The sequence below is a fragment of the Eurosta solidaginis genome, chromosome 1, assembly GCF_040869045.1.
Source record: "Eurosta solidaginis isolate ZX-2024a chromosome 1, ASM4086904v1, whole genome shotgun sequence".
NCBI classification, from domain to species: Eukaryota; Metazoa; Arthropoda; class Insecta; order Diptera; family Tephritidae; genus Eurosta; species Eurosta solidaginis.
Genome location: NC_090319.1, coordinates 275,519,284 through 275,543,613, shown reverse-complemented (window position 1 = coordinate 275,543,613; position 24,330 = coordinate 275,519,284). Strand labels below are relative to the sequence as shown.

Below are 24,330 nucleotides of genomic sequence, written 5' to 3'. Positions count from 1 at the left end.
TTAGAGGAAAATCTATATCTATTCAAGATCTATGTGAGTAATCGTAGAGCCAATTTATGTACATCTGAAGAAAGTAAGGTCTGGCATAGAAGACTTGGTCATATAAATCAGGCGCTGTTATAGGTATTCAACAGCAAAGTCGTTTGGGCAATGCGATATTTGCATCAAGGGCAAACAATGTAGGGAAAGTTTTGATGGAAAGAGGGAACAGAGTCAAAGACCACTGGAAAGAATTCATAGTGACGTCTGTGGTCCTATTACTCCAACTACGAATGATTGTTATAGATATTTTGTTTCACTTATAGACGATTACACACATTTTACCATGATTTATTTAATTCGAAGGAAAATTGAGGTAACCTATAAATTTAAGGAATACGAGGCACTAGTAACAGCTAGGTTTAACACTAAGATGTGATAAAGGTGGGGAATATTATTCATCGGATCAGATAAAATATTGTCAACAAAAAAAAATTCAAATTAAAGATACAGTGGCATACACACCTCAACAAAATGGTGTCGCGGAACGGTTTAACAGAAGTTTAGTTGAAAAGATCCGTATCCTGCTTGTTGAAGCAAATTACCCAAAGCTTTTATGGGGGGAAGCTGCGTTAACTTCTACTTACTGAACTAATCGAAGCGCAAAAAAGCTTTGAATAACAAAATGACCCCTGCAGAGTTGTGGTATGGACAAACGCCTAACTTGGATAAGCTGCGGGTTTTTGGATGTAAATCATATTCATTGATTCCGGAGCAAAGGAGAAGTAAACTTGATCAGAAAAGTTGTGAAGTAGTAATGATTGGATATGCTTCTAATGGCTACAGGATTTGGGATCAAAATACCCGAAAGACATTTATTGCAAGAGATGTTAAGTTTAATGAATCTGTAAATCCATTTCAGATTTCTGATGCAGAATCTCCACAGTTACTGTCAATATGTATTAATGGACAAGAAGGGGAACAGGTATTAGATATATCAACTAATGCAAAGGACCATTTCAATCCTGAAGAAAAATTGTCAGATGAAGTGAACGACGAGTTTGAAAATGAAGAAGAAGGAATATAAGAAGATACATCATTCCAGCCAAGACGTAGTGAGCGTTTGGCACAAAGAGTTATGAGTTATTTTAGTTACAATACTGTATTAATGACAGATGATGTTCCTACTGCATTTCATGAGATTCATAAAAGAATTGACTGTAAAAAGTGGATAGATGCGATTGAAGAAGAACTCCAATCGATAACTAAAAATAAGGTATGGAAGATCGTAAAAAGGCCAGCTCTGGTCAAGCCATTAAAGTCTAAATGGGTTTTTTCATATAAAGGAAGATGAAAACGGAAATCCTTCACGGTTCAAAGCACGTTTAGTGGTAAAAGGTCTTTTACAAAAATATGGGATTAATTATGAAGAGACTTTTGCCCCAGTTGCAAATTTATCAACTATTCGGACTATTTTAGCAGTAGGTGTTCAAAATTACTTTCATTTTCATCAATTGGATGTGAAGACAGCATTTCTATATGGAACGTTAAAAGAAGATATTTATATGGTAGTTCCAGAAGGTATGAAAGTAACTAGCGATGAAATGTGCAAGTTGCAGAAATCGCTATATGGTCTTAAACAAAGTTCTCGTTGCTGGAATGAACATATTAACAAGGTTTTATTAGAAATAGATTTCGAGAGATCCAAGCATGACTATTGCTTGTAAGTACATTAGAATTAAAGGAAAACCATTATTTATTTATTATTATATGATGACCTACTAATTGCCGGAAATGATTTAACAGATATTTCAAATTTAAAACAAAAACTTTCAGGTAAATTTGAGATGTCAGATTCTGGTGAGCTCAAACATTTTTTGGGAATGAAAATCGACTACAATTACTCCAAGGATCACAAGGTCACAAGGATTTAATATTGATAAAATATTGCACAAATTTTGTATGGAGGAATGCAACTCAAACTAGAACTCCTGCAGAAAAAGGTCTTCAGATTTTGGAATCCAATATGGAAACAACAAAACTACCATACCGGGAGTTACTCGGCAGCTTAATGTATCTTATGTTGTCTGTTCGTCCCGATGTATGTTACCAAGTTGGTTATATGAGTCGTTTTCAAAGCAGTCCAACCGAATCTCAATGGAAAGCATTAAAGAGGATACTTCGGTACATCAAAGGAACCAAAAATCTTAAGTTGTGTTTTAAGAGAAGTAAAGATGATGGCGTGCTTATTGGTTATTGTGATGCTGATTGGGCATCAGACATAAACGATAGAAAGTCGGTGAGCGGATATATATTTAAAGTTTTTGGGAACTGTGTTTCATGGTAAGAAACAAATTACAGTAGCTAAATCGTCGAGTGAAGCAGAATACATCGCACTTAGTGCCGCTCCATCTGAAGCAATATGGCTGAAAGGAATTTTAAATGATATGGGTGTTATGGACAAAAGAAAAGCAGTAAAAATGTTCGAAGACAATCAAGGTTGTATTTTTATGGCCAAAAACACTGAATCAAAACGTTCAAAACATATTGATGTTAAACATCATTTCATAAAGGACTATGTAGCTGAGGGTTCGCTGGATATCGTGCCCATTCGCACAGAAAAACAGATTGCTGATATTTTTACAAAATCTCTTGGACATGCACGTTTTGAAGACTTAAGATTGGAACTACAATTATTAGATTGAAAGGGGGTATTGTAATCTACTCATGTTAGAAAGCACTCTAGTAATTGATAGTATCATAAATCGTATAAGCTTTTATTATAAATGTCCGAACGAAAATTTTTTGTAAGTTTTTTGTTAGTTATATTAAAAATATACCCAATACAAGATCTTTAAAATAAACTCGATTTAAAGATACGATGAAAGTTACGTATCTGCTTTTTTCTTCCTATAAAAGCGTCCGGCTACCTTTTTTAGCTTGCGGTAGCGTTCACACACTCTTCTTTTTGCGCTTGCTTTTAACGTGGCCCTGTAGGCAGCGTCTTTTCTTTCAATTGCAACTCGGCAACCTTTATCGTACCAGTTGGTTTTCGTGGCATCGGTAATCAATTTTTTCCTCGGCGGCGGTACGAAGTGCTCGTGCCAACCGTCGAGTTGACTTGTGCTCTTAGAAAGCAGGTGTGTGAGTCGGGTTGCAAAATTATTGGAAGTCTGTTACGATTGCAGCCTTACGTCTTACTTTCGTTGTATTTTTCATTCCTTTATTTTAGCAGCGCAGAGGTGGGTTCGTATTGTAACGAATGTTAGCAGCACTGAGTGATGCTATCGTCTCCAAGCCGATGCTAAGCAGTGACGTGAATTCACATCCATAGATCAATCATTATGTATCTACATAAACGAAACAATAATTGCGTCTACACATATGTACCATGTACGTATACGAGCAGCGGAGAGTCAATGCACAAACACATGCATATATCTGAGATACTCATGAAAGTATGCAATGAGAAAAACTATAACATCGTGCAATTGTAGTTACAGCTGAGAAGTTTGAGAGCTGCTGGACTAATAGATTCTGGAAGCGCCTAGAAGATGCGAACGTTGAAATCCGAGAGTATAAAAGGCGGCAATTGTAGAGGCGCTGGAATTCAGTTTGATTTGAGTTGTCAAGCAGTTTCGACTAAGACGCTATCTAGCGAGCAAGAGCAGTATTATTTTGAATAGTAGAGTTTCATTTGAGCTATCAATACGTTTGGTTATTAAGCAAGCTATTCGTTGCACAGTTTGAGTGTTATTGTGAAGTACTTTAATAAAGGTCATTTTGCATTATTACATATTGGAGTTATTTATTCAACAGCTTAGTGATTCGAACTTAGCAGATGATTGCAAATAAGAGGATTTGCAAGTAAATTCGTTGCAGTATTTTGGCTTTGATGAGATAATAGTCCCAGTCGATGTTAGGTCCTCGGATTATGCGCACATCTAAAATATTCTAGGTATGTATCCTATCGCATCATGGATGATTTAGTTGTGTGTTTTTGGTTCGGATGACAGCCAAATAGCTTGAAGAATCTTTCTATGTTTATATCTGAAGCTGGGTTAAACATATTTTGGGCGCCGTCGAAGTCGATAGGCCTAACTCCAATAAGTAAATGCCTGGAATTGCTGTTTTTATTTGTTAAAAAAAAACTTCTGATCCGAGCACTTTTTAGAACTAGGTACTCTTTAGAATCGTTTACGTTTTCAGAACCAATTACTTTGTCGGATCCAGATACTTTTTAGAGCCGGATACTTTTTTAAAACCGGGTAGACACTTTGTTATTTACCAAAACTCTGATCACATTCAACTTTTATTTATACTTTCAGATTATTTACCGCCTACCGACCGATATACGCCCTGTCAAATATCGCCTCTATTGGCATCCCGATTTTGAAACAAAAACTTGTGAAGGTTATGTAACGATACAAATTGAAGTTAATGCTCCCACTAATTTGGTTGTACTGCATGCTAAGGATCTTCATATTGATAGTGTCAGTATATTAAATGTTATGGCATTTTACATTCGTATTCGTGTCAAAAAGTTTTATTTGAGTCCTGAGCGTGAACTGTTGATAATTGAGTTGGAAGAACTGCTGCGCATGAGCACTCCATATGTGGTTAATATTCAATTTACTTGCCAACTGAGTGGTCTGACTGGCATGTACATGAGTGTGTACAACGATGAGGGAAAAGGGGAGGAAAGGTGAGTGTTTTTGTAATTTCTTCGATTATAATTCACAAAATGCCGTAAACTAGGCTCATATAGCGTTCAAGCGCTATTTTTTAATGCAAAGTCCCCATTCTGCCTAAAATTCTATACCAGATTCAAGGTGAACCGATTTTTTATTGCAATCATACAAACTGACACCTGGTACCTAAATAAGTATACTTGCAGATGGGCTTGCTGCTTCGTGTAGTGCCTTCGTAAAGTTGTCGACTGCCTTATTGAATCCAGTGCGATGAGGGATGTTTTGCTGTCTGAGTATATGCATTCCACAGTACGGATTTCCTCCCTCTATTTCTACGACCTCCGCTTAAAATATACTATATAAGTTCGAGAGTCGGAGGGAGAGTGTAACTTTTTGCTGTTCGCGGCAAACCCCAGCATAAAAAGGCAAAAAAGTAGGTATTCCGGTAAATGAGGACAAGGCGACGTACCTGCTGTCATCCAAGAAATAGTTGGCTCGTTCGCACCTTGGCAGCCTCGTGACTTTTGTCAGATATAAATTCGAGGCTGTGAAGGTTTTCGTCTATCTGTTAATGTTGGTATAACAGCGCAAACTTTGACAGCTGAAAAATCAATCGGAGAATAACGCTTGTCACCAAATGCTACATACTTTGAAATGGGTAGGCAAATGGAAAACATATTCCTCTCTCCACGAAGCCATGCTCTAAAAGTCGCTAGTCATATCTGTCATGATGTATGGCTCGGAATTATGGACGTTGTGGAGAGAAAATAAGATGGCTCTGCGAGTGTTCGAGAGAAAAGTTCTCTGGAAGATTTATGGAGGTATAGTGATGAGCTTTATTCTAATCTTAGTATCTGTAATACTATTACTAGGCCAATAATTGTGTTTCAGGGATGGTAAGAAGTCCAGGAGCTGACTATATCAAGCGAGGAAAATGTAGGCATCGATGGCTTCTGGCACTAGAAATGTTACTCGTATTTTGCTAACAAAAAGTTAGTAGAGAATACCTGGTTCACGAGTTATAAAAAAATGAAAACCGCAGACTTTATGTATTGAACTTAGTTGAGATCCTCTGTATAGATAGAGCAAAAATGAGTCATCTACAGTTATACAAATTCTGATAAGACGCTTTTCACCTCTATTGCTTTTGTATCATTATCGAGTAAGAGTCAAAGAAAAAAGTAGTAAAAATAATAAAAAACGGGTATGCAAGGAATTTGAGTTCGGAGAGAGTAAAAACAGTAAAACTCGTATGCATATCATTAAAATTTTCTCCACAATACAAATACTTACCCAGCTGCAGAGATGCTTAATAAGCTTACATGCCAGTGTCATTCTCAACTAACTCACAAGCTTACCTCCTTGGTGCTACCTCTCAAATCAAACAGCAAACCATTCAAGCTTAAGTTGTCAAAGACCAGTTTTTTTTATACACAGCTGTACTTGTAGACTAAATTTGATTGGATAACAGTTGGTTGTACAGGTATAAAGGAATCAAGATAGATATAGAATTCCATATATCAAAATCATCAGTATCGAAAAAAATTTGATTGAGCCATATCCGTCCGTCTGTCCGTTAACACGACAACTGGAGTAAATATTAAGATATCTTCACCAAATTTGGTACACGAGCTAATCTGGACCCAGAATAGATTGGTCTTGAAAATGAACGAAATCGGATGATAACCACGCCCACTTTTTATATACATAACATTTTGGAAAAAAACAAAAAACCTGATAATTTAGCAAATAATACACCTAGAATGTTGAAATTTAAAATGGGCGTGGCACCGCCCACTTGTGGTAAAATCAATTTTACATATATTATTAATCATAAAAAGAAATAGTTAAACTTATTATAACAAAATTAGGCAGAGACGTTTCCTTTACTATAAGGAATGATTTGAAGAAAAATTAACGAAATCGGTTAAGGACCACGCCCACTTTTATATAAAAGATTTTTAAAAGGGTCGTGGACGAATAAAATAAGCTATATCTTTGCAAAAAAGAGCTGTATATCAATGGCGTTTCATTTCCCAAGTGGATTTATAACAATAAATAGGAAAAACTTCAAATTTAAAAATATGGGCGTGGCACCGCCCCTTTTATGACTAAGCAATTTTCTATGTTTCGGGAGCCATAACTCGAAGAAAAATTTGTTCAGAATAGAACCATATGTATATTTATTATTGCGTAGCCTTGTAACACTATTAAGCACACAAAACAAACAACAACAGCATTTCAAGTGTACAGCTGGGTATAATGTTCGGTTTCACCCGAATTTAGACTACCTTACTGGTTTATTATATGCAGCAACAACTTACATCGGTAACTTGATGGTTGAATGAATGGCTTTTACGTATTGCATTCACAATTAGAATTCCATCATCATTTTGAGCCATACTTCAGTTAGTTGAATACGGGAATTTGTGCAAGCCGGTTGTGTAGTGCGGATGCGTTAAGTGGAAAAGTGAATGAACAACAAACCTGCATTATTTTATAATTCTCATAGTGCAAATTACTTATGAAAAAATAAAAATCGTGACTACGTGAATAACATTTTTTTGTTTTAAATTGGTATAGCAATTAAGGCTATTGTGGTACTCAACGCATAATACATATGGATACATATATATATATATCAATCAGCTGTTGTATAATGCATTAACATTTTTATTAAAGTAATAATACAGGCCGCGGTGCGACTTTTGCTCTTCTAAGCGATCAATTGATTATAAAAACAACAACAAAGTGTAATGTTATTGATCACTGGCGAAGTGCCTTTTTGGCCAACTTATATTAGCTACGCTCTAAGATACTGCCAGTTTCATATAAGAAATCGATGCCTGTGGCTTTAGTGTGTGCGAATTAGTGTTTTAGCGGCTTTCAGATTATCAATCTTAAGAAACCAAATTTGTAGTTGAATAATTTCTGCATAATGGCAAAACATATTAAAAAACATATAAAAAGGATTAGAAATGTGATGAATCGAATTCGAATTTTAACTAGGGAGAATACACTTCTTATTAAAAAAGAAAAAAAAATATTAAGATGCCTCAAGAGATCTTTCTTTGGTAGGGTTAGCTATCTCACGTACCTACGTTTAGTTCTGTTCACTTTTTGTATCTTCATAAAATATTAAAGTTTAATAACAAAAAAACATTATCAAAGATATCTAAACCTCAACAAATTTGACATTTAAATTGCCCTGTTAGGAGAAGCTCACTTGGACAGCATAATACCACATAAAAGAACGGTAACGTAAGCTATATCTACTTAGAGATACAGTTTCGAAAGAGGCCGATCCAACTTTGGATAAATCCTCCAGAGATCCAAGGCTCCAGACCGAAATGATTTCGGCTAATTCTGACAAAAGCTGAACATTCAAACATGAAGTGACCCCATCATCCCCCTTACAGCTGCATCAGAAAGGGGTTTCCAGTATACTGAGATGTACCTTATGAATACCAATTGGACAGTGTCCTGTTAAAACCTCCATAATGATAGATAAGCGTTAGTGAGCCATCCACTTCAGACCAGAAGGATCCTGCTACCCTGCAAGAGGTGATGTCCGCCCAGCGCTTGCTCGAGGCGCATCTATGTAAGAGCAGATCAGAGGTGGCCAGCGGAGTCCCCAAATCGCTACAGCCACAGGTATATGCAAAAATCAACATGGGCCAGCGAATTAATGCACAACAGCTACGCTTGCAAGGTCATGTTGTGCGGAGGAAAGATGTTGCTCCGGCCAGAAAGTTATTCTTTTCGGAACCCGCCTAGGCAATAGAGGAAGAAGTTGGGTGGTGGTGCACTCCGTTAGGCGGATCAGGTGGAAATAATTTAAATTCCCTTGGTGTTAGCAATTGGCGCCAGTTAGCATAGCAATGAACTGCCGCACCTTTTTGGACGGCCATATCAATTTAAACGGTTAAGGATAAGTTATATTGAAAGTTTTGTTGAGCTCAGCCTATTTTCAGCTATCTGATAGCTTAATAGAAGTAATGGAAACATTTCTAAAAGCAAGTGCCTTAATTTCATGTGAGCAGGACTCGAACAAAAGATATGCTCAGACGGTTATTCCTGCCGCCTGAACTTCCACCATGTGCTTTCACTCGCAATACCCAATATATCTAGATGTAATGCCAAACCGACAGCTAGCAGTCCCAGTAGAGCAGCTATGCTCAATAACGCCCCAAATGTCCTCGAAAGTATACCCTGGACAAACTGAGCATTCTAAGTGCATGATGCGGTAATCAACCCGGGTGACAGTATAGTATATATAAATATATATGCAGTATAGCGGTAGAGATATATTGCATCACGAGCATAGACTTCGGCTCACTCAACTTAGGAGTTCACAAAAGTCTGCTCAAAGTGGAGTGCGGCTGCGCCATCTAAATGGTAACGGCTCGCACGAGCTTAACACTTGCCACGTTGAAATCGATTTCCAATGAAAAGCAGTACAAAACACGGATGAAATTCATGTTTCTGATTATCAACACGGCAAACGTTTTAAGCATTATTTCGAAGGCTTGTACGTGGAGTCTCTACACTCTTTTCAAAGCAGGTGGTTGTTACCCAGCTGCTTAATAATCTCGTTAAGGCAAAAGCTACATCGCTGTCGAAGACCGTCATGCAGGCTGTGAATAAACATCACGCCGGGGTCTGCATCATTACGGTAAGGCATACCTTTCGTGAAAGGTAGCTAAAATCAAAGATACATGCCCAAGTTTCACGCTGAGCTCAGGACCCGCCACGCAAAAGAAATTTTTTTTTCCACTGATAATTTGAGTGCATGCCGGGACTCTTGCAGAAGAATTTATAGTTAGCCTGCTGGTTTGGTTCTCGTGTAGTAATGTTTGAAATTACTGCCATTTAGGAAACCCGATGAACGAGGCTAGGCAGAAATGCAATAGGAGCTTGTACTGTTGATGAAATGAAGCGTATTTTTCCAATGTAACGTTAATTTGCCCCTACGGCTTAATAGATGATGTAAACGACGTGAAAAAGGGCTCTTTCTTTGAGAAATCCTAAGAGACAAACATTGATTTCCCCGCCATGCTTGGTGGGCAAGGCAGAGATTAATTGTTTTGCAGTTTGTAAATTCAGGGTTTCGCAATTTGTAAATTCGCAACGAAACAAAATTGATCACGTTGTGATTGACAGAAGACATAGCACCAGTGTCCCAGAGCGGGGTCCAAATACAGAACCATAACCTTTTAACAGTGAAGATAGTGTGCCCAGTGCCACTAGGCAAGTTTGAAAGAAAGTCGCTGCCTACAGGGACGAGCTGCGTACAGGTGCAGTAAAGCTCGGTATAAGAGGCTTAATGCAAGGCTATTCCGCTCTTCTATGCGATGACAGCCACGTCACTCTTAACGTATATAAATTCGAAACTGTGAAGAACTTTACCTATTCAATCAAAATAACTCTTGCCATTGAGTAGTACTTTGGACAGTACTCTACTCGACATGGTGTTTGAGTGTTGTTGCAAACACGAAAAATATTGTAAATATATTTTTTGGTTATGAAGTTTGTTTTTATCCATCGGCGAAAGGTTTTTTGCATTGGCTTTTGCTCAAGTAAATATGGTTTGAAAAACCTGAATTGCAAGCTTAAAAGAATTAGAGAAGAAAGTAAATGTGATTTTTTATCGTTGTAAATTATTGCGAATATTGCAGCAACTAAAATGGACAAATAAGCAAAACGATAATACAAGGGATTGCTAAAACATTTTTGAGATTGATTTTCATAGTTTTGGCTACACATTCATATAAGTTTTTTCTTAATATATCGAATATGAAAAAAAATAAAAGTTGAATTGCCTGACGAAATTTCATAAAAGTTGGTAGTGCTATATTTCTGCTCGCTGCTGTATAGGTACGTATTCAGTTCACACCTGGTAGAAGTGAATAATATTTGATAGCAATAACTTGCCTTCATATTACGATTCAAATTTAAATTTTTTTAAAATAATTATTCCCTAGATCTGTATTGAATGCAAAATTCGCAATAAAATCTAGTCTTAAATATATTCCACTGCCCACTTTTACAATAGTGCTTACACCAAATATCATTGGTCAAAGTCAAATAAACTTACAGTTGTGACGGGGTCTCCTTATCTTTCCAAAACTTCCAAAATCTCGATCCTTGTGGCTCTGATATTATTGACCCAAGTCAAATAGTCTTCGCTCTATGAAGTTACAAATGCCTCCCGTCGCTAAAGAAGTCTTCACTTCAAAAATAACAATAAACTAAAACAACAACAAAATACATTATAAAATATAACAAATGAAGCGCAACAAGTGATGAAGAATAGGCTTGAAAGCAAAAAATAACAACAACTCATACAATGCTATTTAGCTCATCAACAATAACAACAAAAGTCGTATCTGCAGCAGTCAAGTTCCATTCATCAAACAGTTGTTGTACTATTGAATAATTCGCTATTGTTGTTGTTGCTATTATTTTAATCTCAGTACTCATAGTTAGTATGTAGCAATTGCTTAAGATATTCATCTCTGTGTACTTTTGATTGCTCTCTAAGTTTACGAAGAGGTTGTTGTGGTAAAAAAAACGCCCACAACAAAAACCGACTAAAAACAATTATGCTTTATTGAGTCATCAAACTGATGCTTACGTATTGACATAAGTACTTGCAACACGACATACCTATTTCACACATCCCTATTAACAGGCTTTCTTGGGTAAACAAAAAACATTGCAAAAATACTGTATAGTATACAATAGCAGCAAAAATTATAGACCCAGAGAATTGTCGTGCTCTTCTTGATTGGCACTTGAAGGCCTTGTAGCGTTTACTATTAGTACTCTTCCACGTTAGCTGAGTCAGAGGATTTTAAAAATTCAATGGACGGTCAAGAAGGATACCGAAACCGTTTTCAGACATAATGACTCCCATTCGCCGCAAGACTCAAATTTTTCGTCAAAACAGGTATTTTTATTATGTTCCTCAGAAGAAGTAACTGTTGCGAAATGTTTTTCGAAAGATCTACATGCCTCTAGAAGTCCACAACGGCGGGTACCGCAGAAAGTTTAATGAGAAGCTTCGCTGCCCAAGAATTAAAGATGATGTTTCGGCCAAAAAGGTATTCCTAACGGAACCCGCCAATGGAAGCAGAGGAAGAAGTTATTTTCATTTTTGACGCGGTTGATGGTTTATGCATTGCCTTTTAAACTTTGCAAGGAAATCAAATTCTAACAAAGCAGCACACAGTCACCTGTTCTACGTGCTGTTAAATCATCTAATTCTTGTATTAATTAAGGTCATCTCATGTCAAATTTGGTTTGGATAAAACAGACAAATACGCAGCAACTAATAAATGCAAAACAGTAAACGAATCAAATCAACAAACACACAAAAAATATCAAACGACTAAAATTACTGATTTCTACCTGCCTCAGCTTACCACACCAGTTGCTCAGTGGCAACTACCCTAGTTTCTCGATGACCAAACATCGAACTTGACAATACCTGCTGGAATACCTACGAAATATAAATATAAGACAAACGACAACAGCGGATCGGAACGAAACAAAAATTACACTGAAGATAGCACAACGCCGAAAGCGGGTTGTCTCCAAACCGAATTTGGTGAAAATGGTTTTCATGTAACTTCCCTATAGGTTAGCTTAGGTTCACTGGTAGCTCACATGGACGGGATGAACGTCTGTTGTGGTTCCACATATAGGAACAGTGATGTGAGAATCGTTGCATAGCAATGGTGTTATTTCGTATAAGACCAATGTCGACCCTGGATACACCATCTGGATAGCAAATTGGGATGAGCCCAAAATACTGCTGCCGAGTTGACAAACGATTCTGACATTCAAACATAATCTAACTCTATGATACCACTTCGTCATCCTCCATGCAATTGCAGCAGAAAGAGATTTCCAGCGTATGTACTCCCATTGGACAGTGAGCAGTCAAAATACCAACTACAACTGATAGATTAGCCTTGGTAAAACTAGTAACTAGTTTTAGGCAGACAAGGTGCTATCCCTTTCCTGCCAGAAAATTATCGTTACTCTGCAAGAGGTAGTATTGACGGAGCATTTGCAGAACTAACTCGAACCCATTCATACAGGCCCAGGCCACAGGTAACCGGCAGAACTAAGAATTTCGTGCAAACTTCTGGTTTAGTTATACCTATGCGAGCTAAAATATTCTGTAAATTTTTTTTTTTTTGGAAAGCACTGGCTAGCATCTGATTTCCTACTTGGAAAACGCTAAAATGATGGGACGTTTAAACATTTTGTTGCCGATAGAAAAGCCACACAATCTTTAACGTCCAACTTCGATTTAACCGTGAACCAGTCAACGATCTTTAAAACGTCCCTTACCCAGCCATCTCTTGAAAGAATTGTTGGGATAATGCTTGCACAGGTTGCAGTTGTCGACGCGCAGTAGTCTGTTCTGTTTGGAGTAAAGTAAAAGTTGGTAATAATGTATCCCACGATCTATTTCTTATCAAAAGATATGCACGCTTTTTATCTTCCTCAATTCATCGTATTCGTATACTGGAACTTAGACTTCAATATCTGGGATGGGAATATTTTGATATTTAGCAATAAAAATAACTGTTATAAATCACGATCCTCACCTCAGTCAGCAGGGTGTCCATATGTCTCAGAGGAATTCGAACCACACTTGAACGTTGCCACCTTAACCTAATAAATTGTGGTAATTATTCTTAATAAGCCTCCTCGCACACATTGCTTCTCACGTTTATGTTTTCTAACATTTCTTTTCTGCGGCATAAAAAACGGTAGACAACCTGGCCCTATAAGCATCCTGCTTCTTTAACGACGCGGAGCGGCTTTCCTATTGAATAAGGCATTTTTGCGAGCCCACTTACGAAGTGAGAGAGCAATATGCTCCTACTGATTAGTTGCATTTTTAAGGACGAAAATTGCTTTCAATGTTTAAGTGTTGAAGTCGATTGGAGAACTCTTCTGCAGTCTAACTGCAGATGGCTATGTATCCCATTGATCATGACGCCAAAGACTTTCACGTTTTTAAATCAAGATTGTTTTACGCCAGAACCGATTAGATGCCCTTAGCAACTTTTTAAACTTATCTCTCTAGATACTTGTTCCATGCCCTTTCTGCATTATCAAAGCTGGGATCGTTATCTGCGTCGAATATGTCCTATGCCAGCACCTGCATATACGGCTGATAAGAGATATGGAGTTTCGCTTTGAAAAAGATAAGGACGCACACGCATTGGAAAATATCTCGCTTCCTGAAACAACGAAACAACTAAAATCTTATTTTCATGACCATTGTAGGAGACATCAAGAGGTTCGTATATCCTATAAGGGTGTGGGGTCCGTGGAACCTTCTATATTAAAGTACGGGCATTCCAGTCCTGCGGTCGTCATTAGAAAAGAGTGGCCTTATGAGTAAGTATGTCAGACTGTCCGAATTGAATATTCCGTTTCTAACGTTACCCAGATAATGCGCAGAAACTGAGATTGCGTACCCAGTAGTACAATCAGACGTCATGACAGTCGTGTGGTTTAATATGTAAAAGTAAATATTTACTTAAGCTATGAATTTGAAGATTGAAGGTGTTCTTATATTTTTGAGAGTTTAAGTATTTTCATGGGCGTATTCTTCATCTACAATTAGCTGAACGCGTAAACAATCAAAGCGTGGGACTTACATACATCGACATACATAAAATTTCCAAACAAACAGACGAACAGACACACAGCCATATAGACTAAATTTATACAAGAAAATTTGCATGCAATTATTAAACGCACAAATGAAGCTTGACGTGGAAGTAAAATACAAAGTAGCAACAAAATCGAATTGAAATGAAATGAAATTGTTTGGTGAGACCGTAGAAAAGCGGTCCCACTTCGGTTAACGTATCACTTTCTTTCGTTAAACGTGTATACCTACTTCAGGTGATGGCCGTTCGTGTCTTGAGAGGCCGGTGAACATGATGATGAACTCCAAGCGAGGTGGTGGTCGTTGAAAATGAGCACTACAAAACTGGTTTCCGTCATTAAGTATGTTGCTTTTTAACATACATTGATATACAGTGAAACCTCTTTTAGTGTCACAATCATCGTGAACAACTTTGGATTCAAGACGCATGTAGTTAAATTTGGAGTGTGGTTCATTCACGAAAGAGCTGCATCAAGCCTCGAACAAATTTTGATCTTAAAGAAGCTACCTGCCCATATTGCAATCATAAAGGTGATGTCGACAACATAACCTCACTTTTTTGGCAGCTCTGTTTGCCAGTATTTACGTGTATTAAAAAAGTAATAACTTTTTATTGCTTCTGTTTTCATATAAATTCTTTAAAGAAATAAATTTTTTGCAACGCTCTGTCTATATTTTGTTTGGGAATACAAAGTTATGTTAGTCTTTTTGTCTAAAAAATTCTGGTAGCGGATTATATTGTTATTAACAGAGCCACTCAACCCCTATACCCTTATAGCACGTTTGACTTTGTTTCGCGCCGAATCATAGGCACAGACACAAACTTACACTTCAAATATAAAAAAAAAATTCAAAGCACGCAGGCCCGTATGCTTTTACATATAAATAAAACTCATATGAATGTTTTTGATTTTCATATGCAAGTGCAAAGCATAGGCACCTTCATATGACGAACGAGCACTTCGGTATAAAAAACTAATTTACACTAATAAATTGACAACTAAAAACTTTTCAAAAATATTATGGCTGAAAAAAAATTGTGTTCAAAATTGATACTTTAGGAAAATTAAAATCACTCCAGCTATTTAAGAGTTTGACCTTGGAATTTGATATGACTCAGAAACTTGATTATTTTGACATTATGGTAATGGTATCAAAAGTCATGATAGGTCGCATGTGCGCTTATTGAGATGTTCGAGAGCCGTGGTCGCAATGTTTAGTTCTTCGCAAATATCTCGCTACCTATGTCTCGAAGTTGAACATCATGAAATTCCTCACAGCTGCAGCCTGAAGTACTCTTTCGTGGTCTAATTCATTTCTGAGTTAAGGCCGGAGCAGTTTCTGAAACATTGCATCTACCTAGATGAGATATTAGTGAAGCTAACTCGTTCAAATATTGTATTTGGACTAACATTTCAGTCGCCAGCAACATCGAATCAAAAGTTAAAGAAATGGGCGTAGCTCCGCTCTTTTTAGACTCAGTTTTTCACCAAAAATTGGAAGCTAAAGCTCCAGTAATAAATCACGTATCGCAAAAAAATTGTGGAGATGACCTGAACGACATATTAATGAAAATAACAATTGAAATAAATATCAACCAATGCTTACTACGAAATGTTTTAAGGAATCGATATACATATTAAAACATTTGAGCTTATCAACATTTAAAAATTGAATTTTTATTTTTTAAAAAGAAAAAAAAAATTGTCAGTGTATATACGAGTACAATTTTATACAGTACTGGTTTTTATATTTCTGAACATATATTAAAATATACTCCCATCATAGAACAACTCAAAGGCAGTTAGATATGATAGACAACCCTCTAAAATATGCATACCGAACTTATCAGAATAAGGGAAAACGTCAACGGGATGAGAATACCTGAATATTCATTTCATTTTGCTACCTGTCTAATTAAGGTGTCTCTTATTAGAATTTTTACTGTACTCAGTCTTTATTGACAGCAATAAACGTAGTGACGCGGCCATCACTACAACTCGGTTTCAAACACAATAGTAGGTAAATGAATTTGTACATTTTATAAAGGTGCAAAGCTCATATCGTATGCAGTTTGTGTATGCCACGCTTTTCGAAAAATTAGGACATAATAGTTTTTGGAAAAAGATATACATATAGTCGGTAATCCAAAAAACATAAGTGTTGATGCAAACAAAATAATGACACAATTTCTAAACAAATACCTAATTGTTTACTTTTCTTGGCAACTGCGCGACTATTAGGGTGGGTCGGTTTGTATGGACGAAAGTTAACCGATATCGCGCCATCAATTTTTCGATACGATTTGGGCTCAGGAAAAAAAGTTCCACTACGCATACCCAAAAAAATAATTTTGGAGCCTGCAAAATTTTATTTTATTTTTTTACTCTTTTTCGACTTTTATTTTTAAGGTTTTTTCAGGTCCTACTAAAAATATATTTTTTTTTTTGTATCAAAAAACTGTTAACGCCAACGTTTTAAGCTGCCATTTTTTGGTCGGACAGGGTATACATAAAAATTTTAAAATCAGATGAAAATTTTTTTAGTAGGTCATGAAAAAAACCTTAAAAATTAAAGTCGAAAAAAAGTAACAAAAATAATGAAATTTCGCGGGCTCGAAAATTATATTTTTGGGTATGCATAGTGGAACTTTTTTTCCTGCGCCCAAATCTTATCGAAAAATCGATGTCGCGATATCGGTTAATAAACCGACCCAGTCTAATGACTATTGTATTGGGCTTTAAGTACAAATATATGTACATATATTGTTTGATTAAAAATGAAAGCTTATTAGTGGGCGCGCCTACACATAACACTTATTTGAAAGTAGGCGTAAATTTTCTGCTCTATAGGCTAGCTAATTAGACCGAAAAAAATAAGCTTAACAACTAGATCTTCCTCAATAAAATGATAGTAGATTCAAATAGTGTAAATGTCTTTCAACATACAACTTATCCTTATCTTACCTCCAAGCTCGCTCTGAGCTTTCCAGCAACAACTTTCAGATGCTAGAGAAAAAAGTAGTATAAGCTTTATTTCGCAGCAGAGAACTTTATCTGATATTAGTACTGGATGTAAAAACTTCATTTATTATAAATGAATAAATGCAAGGTGCAATAATCTCCGACGATATTCTAGGTCGGGCTACCCTTTCAATTTGCATCGTGCTCCTTTTAATTTCTCCTACAAATTGGCGGGACGGGACCTGGATGTTTAACGTCGACTCCGAACGGCATTTGCACACTTGGAGTGTATGTTAAATCACTTCCGAGGGCGACCCCGCATGAAAAAAGTTGTTTCTAATTGAAAAAACTTGTTTTTAACATTTTTATGTTCCTTGCCCGCGGCTTGATCCCAAGATCTTCGGTGTGGTAGGCGAAGCACGCTACCACCACACCACGGCAACGGCCCACTTCATTTGTAGGTATTGCAAAAAATTGTGCGGTGTGATTAGATCCATCCTAATATGCATATCTATATACATATTTGCGTATATATGTAGGTACTCCCGTTTTATTGCTATTCGTGGCCTATTTCACTACACTTATTACACAAGTCAACCGTCAACCTATGCTCACTACTAATTGACTTTCTAATTAACTTAAAGATAATAAAGAATGACGAAAGCGCTCTGCCAGCAAAATTTACTATGTACTCTTGTGACTTCAGCTCGGATGTTCTTACTAAATTTTGCACATATATAATATATATATGTAGCAAAAAATTAAAACAGTGCTTGCTGATGAATAAATATCCAAAGACTAGCAGTGAAGTGAGGGAGCTAACGATATTTCCGCTATCGGACGATATGAGTCGCCTAGGTACGAGATGACCTTTGCCATTTGCCATTTTTCAGCAGAAGGAAACTTTCGGAACTCCTGTTGTTGTTGTCGATGTTGTTGTAAGGGCCAAAATTCTAACCGAAGGCTGCCCAGTGTTACGAATAAAGTAGACCTTTGAGGGATTGAAGACGGTACGCTCTAGAGCTGGTACCTTCTGCCTCGGGGAAGTTTTTTCCCCCTGGTACTATTTCCGAAGGCTTCGTTACCATTTTTTAACCTTTGTGGCGTTAATTCTGATTGACGCACATACACGTCATGTTTATGATTATGTTTGCGTCTGTTAGCTCGCTAGTTTTTTCTAACTCGACAGAACTTACAAACACTGATAGAGGGGCTGCAGTTCTTAAGATGTAAATGATTCCGGTTGTAACGATGAAAATATCTGGCGAGCTTTAATAATTACCTGCCACTGGTGCAAGGTCGCCACTTGCACGGAGCTGAACGCCGCGTGGTCTATTTGTTCGGGTAGGAACGTCTGAGGTCGTTGAAGAAATTTTACGATTTTGGCCACTGATATCCCACTGAAGTAGCAGGTGTCCATTCGGGCAGAGATCTACGAGTTCAGGATTGACATCGCCTGACCAAACAGATATATCTTGGCGTTGTAAGGTTCTGGGCCTACTTCAAGCCAAATATATAACACTACACGGTATGATTGGTGATGAATGCGAGACCGCCTCCATTAACGCTTATACGTGAAGCCAGATTAACGTACTGGTGTAGCTCCGGGTTTTTTCCCAACCAAGGTCTGTCTTTTCAGTGTAAATGGATTTAATTTGTATCATTTCGCTCACATATTGTAATGTTTGAAGCTGCTCGTTCCGGCATGACCCATACATATTATATTGAATCCGAGGAGGTCCCGAATAAAAATATGGCCGAAGAGAGTGGTTTTGCTGCGTCTGTCAAATAAAGATATAGTTGAGACTTAACACGGTATCTCTTGCAAAAGATAGTTTCTTAGAACACGATGTTCTGGGATAGCTCCCAATACACAGCGAACGCCGGCTTTCCTCAAACCTCCTTTGCGGCTCTTACTGTTCTCGACCAAGTCGATTCTATTATCAGCGTCTTAGCGCCGCAAAGTACATGAGTAAGCTGAAAAAATACCAGCTATTACATGGGGTCTCGGCATTAGATAGGAGGAGCTCTTATCATCAGTCCCATCACAATTATAGGACAAACTTATGGAACATATCCCGCCGTTTCTAATGTATATCATTACAGAACATATGTATATGTACATACGATTGCGATATCTGCAGACTGGTTTGGTTTTAACGATCCAAAATTTTGTAGTGGACGAAAAAAGTCGTTAAGTGGAGATATTTTCTCATTATCCGGACATTCAATTGTATGCGTAAACTGAAATGCATAATAAGAAAAAGCTCTCTATGCGGAAAAAAATCAGAGACAGTCACACAAAGTAACGGTTTCGTACTAGTAGTTTGATGACTGTCACCGAACTTGTGCTAATCGTATGCAGAATGGGACAGTTGGGAGCCGCACTTGTACCGACAGCGCTGTAGTGTGACTTATATGAATTTAAATTAATTTTTAAAAGCCTTCAACTATTTCAAAACCACATACGACCAGTTAAGGGCTAATTAAACTTCCTTAACCCTAACGAGGTACAGTTGGCAACACTCGTACTTGTCAGACGTGTTTTCTTTCATATCCAAAGCAAGGTAAAATTTCTAAAGTTTACAAAATGTAAAAAATGATTTTGTTACATGTATATCTAGACTGTTCTTGTCCCAGTTCTAGGGGTAAGCGAATTCAACCAAATAAGTTCAAAATAAAACATTTCTACAAAAAGAAGCCCATGTAAAAGTAACATATACACAAACATCAACAATACAAATTGTCGGGTTAGCAGTGGAACAGGAAAACTGTCAGAAATAGGAGCGTGAAACGTAAGCTCTGTTTCGCGTCAGCTGGAAAGGGCGTAGAACTTAAGTTCAGCTTCTCAAGTTCGCCGAGATCGACGTGGAGCGTAAGCTTATTTATTTCGGCAATGTTAAGAGAAAAATAAAAACTGGCGTAATCAATCAAACAGCCAAGCTCATGGCTCTCATCCCCACCATTGAAGCTCTTTTGCTAAATGAAAAAAATGATGATCCTGCTAACACCTCGGTCAATATACGTGCCACAATAAGAGAGGAGTTCTCACTGCTAATACAACCTTTGAATTCAAACAATGAGTCCCCTAATGCAAGTTATGCAAATGTCGCCAAATCAGGAGATAAAAAATGCAATCCAGCAATTGTAATCAGCTCCACTAAGGATAATCAAAATCACTCGACTTTGTTAAATAGCCTTAAAAAAAGTGTATCATTAAAAGATATCAACTTTGCTCCATTAAAAATAGTCCCTGTGTCAAATAACAAAGTTAGAATCGACTTCGGCAACTTAGAGCAACGCGATACAACAATGAATAAGTTATCAAATGTGTCTGACATTAGTGCAGAGAATGCAAAAACTAGAAGGACATTAGTGATTATAAAAGGAATATCGAAAGAAGTGCAAGTAGAGGAACTCTTTCCGATTATCAGAAATCAAAACCCCAATGTAGGCTCAGCCATGATGGAAGACAGCGATATAAAACTGCGCTTTGTTAAGCGAAATCGCCGTAATCCTGATTTTATGTTCAATGCTGTCCTTGAAGTAAGTCCCCTGGTCCGTAAAACAATGCTTGTGTCTGAGCGTCTTAACATTGGCTATCTGCGTGTTAACGTATCCGACTTTAGTGCCTTTCTACGATGTTTCCGATGTCTCCAATTTCGACACACCAAGAGTAAATATACTTCTGAAAGCACACCCTGCTCCCACTGCGCCAGCAAAGACCACCAATTCGGGAATTGCCCCTTTGACAAAGATTGCGTAAAGCTAAAATGTTTCAATTGCTTAGAGCGAAATGAATCATCAAAGACAAAGTTGATGTAAAACATTCCGCGACAGTGTTAAATATTTCTCGCAACTCAAAGCAATTCAACAGCGTATTAACGCACGGACCGATTATGGGTGTTAAGCCCCTAAAAAGCATACAAATCAATGTCAGCAGTATACTGCATACAAAGAGCTACTACAATATTTACGTCCCACTCTATAGATATGGCATTATGCATCGAACCGCCAATATAAAAAGATACTACAATTAGCTCTACAAGTGGTATCTTAACTTTTAAATTTCCTGCAGAGAACAGAAGAGCCAAAGCTTGCATTTTAGTGAAAGAGTCTATAGGTATATCTTTGGGCATGTCCCAGTTTTCAACGCCAAATGTAAGTGTCATAAGGCTTCATGTTGACAATCGCCAGTCATTCGCTGGAATCGCTTACGTGGAGCCCGTAGTAGACAAATTTAACACAATGGCCTCAATCAGCAATTTTCTCGAGAAAACAGCGTCTTAGCTGCAGCTACTTGGAGGCGACTTTAACGGATGGCACACCTCATGGGGCTCAAATAATGATAACGAACGTGGTACTTTGATAGCAAACATGATTTCATCTAGAAGTATAGCAGTCTGTAACCAGGGAACGTAACCATATTCAACGCTAACCGTCATGGCATATCTTCCACGTCAATTGTAGACATGACCATTGCCTCAGAGAGACTTGTATTGTTGAATGGCGCGTCGATGTCGATACAAAATTCAGACCACAACGCCATAACATTTAAAATCATAAAAAAATATAAGACTTATACTATGTTCAAACAGAAAAATAAATTGAGGAAATTTCGATTTGAATTGAGTGCCGTTCATACAACTCGATTTAGCTTACACAATAGTAATTTGATAGCTGGTTGGCTCATCTATACAGCAAGAACATACCTTTGTTCAGACTGTCAAAATGTGCGTGTTGGTATTAGGCGAATGAAATGGAATGAGAACATAAAACTTTGAAATTTTTGTGTGTTGTAAGAAAATGTGTTCAAGGTTTTGGTTTCATTTTGAGTTTGCCATCTTCTTTTGACTATCCCTACTCCAGTGAAATGAAAGACATAAAATCAGCTGATGAGATGAGCCAACCATATAGTTCAGCCGTGCTTAGCTGACGTTTAAATCTAATCAATAAACACACTTTGCAAGGTTGCATTTGCAGTTTGAAACAATTTATTACGCAATTTTTTTTAAATTGGCAATTTATTATTACAATTTATTATATGACAAATTGCGTAATAAATAGCCCAAGTAGTATAAATTGGCAATTTGGTGTGTGTTTGAACCTAGTATTAAGCATCAACAAGCAATTCGACTTATATGTATAATACCAAATGAAGGATCAAATATACTTAACACCAATTTTCAAAACCGCACTTACCACGATAACGTTGTAACAAGTCTAACCAATAGTATAAAATTTGCATGCGATAACTCAATGAAGATAAGACGCCAACCCATGGTGGAACAAAGACCTACAGCGCTTAAATAAAAGTGTATAAAACTTCACCACAAACTGAATAGGCTGTCCAAGCAAGGTACGCCATTAGAAGAAACTGCTAAAATGCACTCCGATGAAAAGCGCGAGTATGCAGCAACACTGAAGGCAGCTTCAATACAACATTTCAGAGATTTTTGCAACAACCAGGGTAAAAAAGATGTTTGGTCGGTCACATATAGAATTATAAAATATGTATTTAAAGCGATAGTTTTTCAGCAGTGTTTGGCAAGCACTCCGAGTAAATTTCTGTCATGTAAAGCTCTCAGGGAAAACTCATCTGCCTCACAGATGCCGTTCGGAGTCAGCATAAAACAAGTAGGTCCCGTCCCGCCAATTTGTAGGAAAAATTAAAAAGGAGCACGACGCAAACTGGAAGAGAAGCTCCGCCTATAATCTCTCCGGAGGTTATTGCGCCCTTCCTTTTTTTTTTCAAATTACGCTGTGAATAATTGTGGCGCTCATATAATGTACGGAATATTAATAATTAAGTGTGTATGATTGGCAACAACATTTCACGCAAATTAAAAAATAAAAAGAAACAAATGTAAAAAAAATTGCTTAATATGTTTATACAATAACCGTTTAAGTGAATCATAATGCAATAAATAACACTTTTTAATTACAAAAGCCGATATTTATTTAAATTTTTTGTGCGTTGAACTTTCAAATATTTTGAATTGATTTTAGCTTTGGATTGAAAAATACTTATAAAGTGAATAAATATTTAAAGAAAATAATGAAAACATTAAACTTCTTGTTTAAACAAATAATAATTTTATTGTAAAGTTTTTGGTTTTATTTATTAATAAAAAATTTTTACGTTTTTAGTTCCCTGAGGACGGTTACCGTAGTGTAACCGAAATATATCGGAAAAAACCTATGTGTTTCATTTATTAAAAAGACCTTGAGCCAGCAGAATCACCAAATATTTACAAGAACACTGCTCGCAAAAAATTCAATACAAACAATACGTGTTTAAGGTTAATGAAACTTTTATTTGTTTTATTTCGATTTGAGCACATTAATGGCTACAAAAACGATTCAAAAATTTAAATATTACTTCACGAAATGTCACTGACCTGACCTTTAAATATCTATGCCCTCATAGTTATACTTTCATGAACATGAAATGGTATATTAACCTTGGTCCGATGTTTGTAACGGTGAGAAATATAGAAGATAGACTCACCATTAAGTATACCGAATTGATCAGGGCGACGAACTGAGTTGATATAGCCATGTCCGTGTGTCCGTCCGTCTGTCTGATTGAACGCAAAATAGTTCCTCAAATTTTGAGATATCTCAATGAAATTTGGCACAAGTATGTATTTTTGTATTATATTACACATTTGTCGGATCCGGTAGGATCGGACCACTATAACATACATATATCTCTCATACAACCGATCGTTCAGAAAAGACGATTTTGGTCATTCCTGCCGCAATTTAGAAAGTATAAACGTGAAACTCGGTGATATATATTTTAATATACCATAGAAGATATCCTGAAAAAATCACTTTGATCGGAGCTATATATAGGTATATCCAATTCAACCGATCGTTCAGATAGAAAGATTTTTGGCCATTTCTCCCTTAATTTAGAAAGTATAAACGTGAAACTCAGTGATATATATTTTAATATATCATAGAAGATTTTCTAAAAAAATCACTT

General features: G+C 36.9%; 2 protein-coding genes across 10 annotated transcripts in view; both read left to right on the top strand.

The window, feature by feature from the left end:
• Positions 1-24,330, top strand: part of LOC137237337 (uncharacterized) — an 84,537-nt gene that overhangs the window by 20,471 nt on the left and 39,736 nt on the right. For both annotated transcript variants that reach the window (XM_067760862.1, XM_067760863.1), the window contains exon 3: positions 4,308-4,684. In XM_067760862.1, the coding sequence (XP_067616963.1) occupies positions 4,308-4,684 (377 nt within the window). The remainder of the gene's footprint in view (positions 1-4,307; positions 4,685-24,330) is intronic.
• The window catches only part of LOC137237334 (glutamyl aminopeptidase), a 152,890-nt gene continuing 135,656 nt past the window's right edge, over positions 7,097-24,330 (top strand). For 2 of the 8 annotated variants that reach the window (XM_067760856.1, XM_067760854.1), the window contains exon 1: positions 7,097-7,247. Coding sequence is in view for 1 of the 8 variants with exons in the window: in XM_067760850.1 (XP_067616951.1) it covers positions 7,513-7,527 (15 nt within the window). In the remaining 7 variants the exon portion in view is untranslated. Of the gene's footprint in view, positions 7,424-7,497; positions 7,528-10,419; positions 10,548-24,330 lie in introns of those variants that run through there. The other 6 variants (XM_067760855.1, XM_067760853.1, XM_067760851.1 and 3 more) reach the window with 5 other exon arrangements.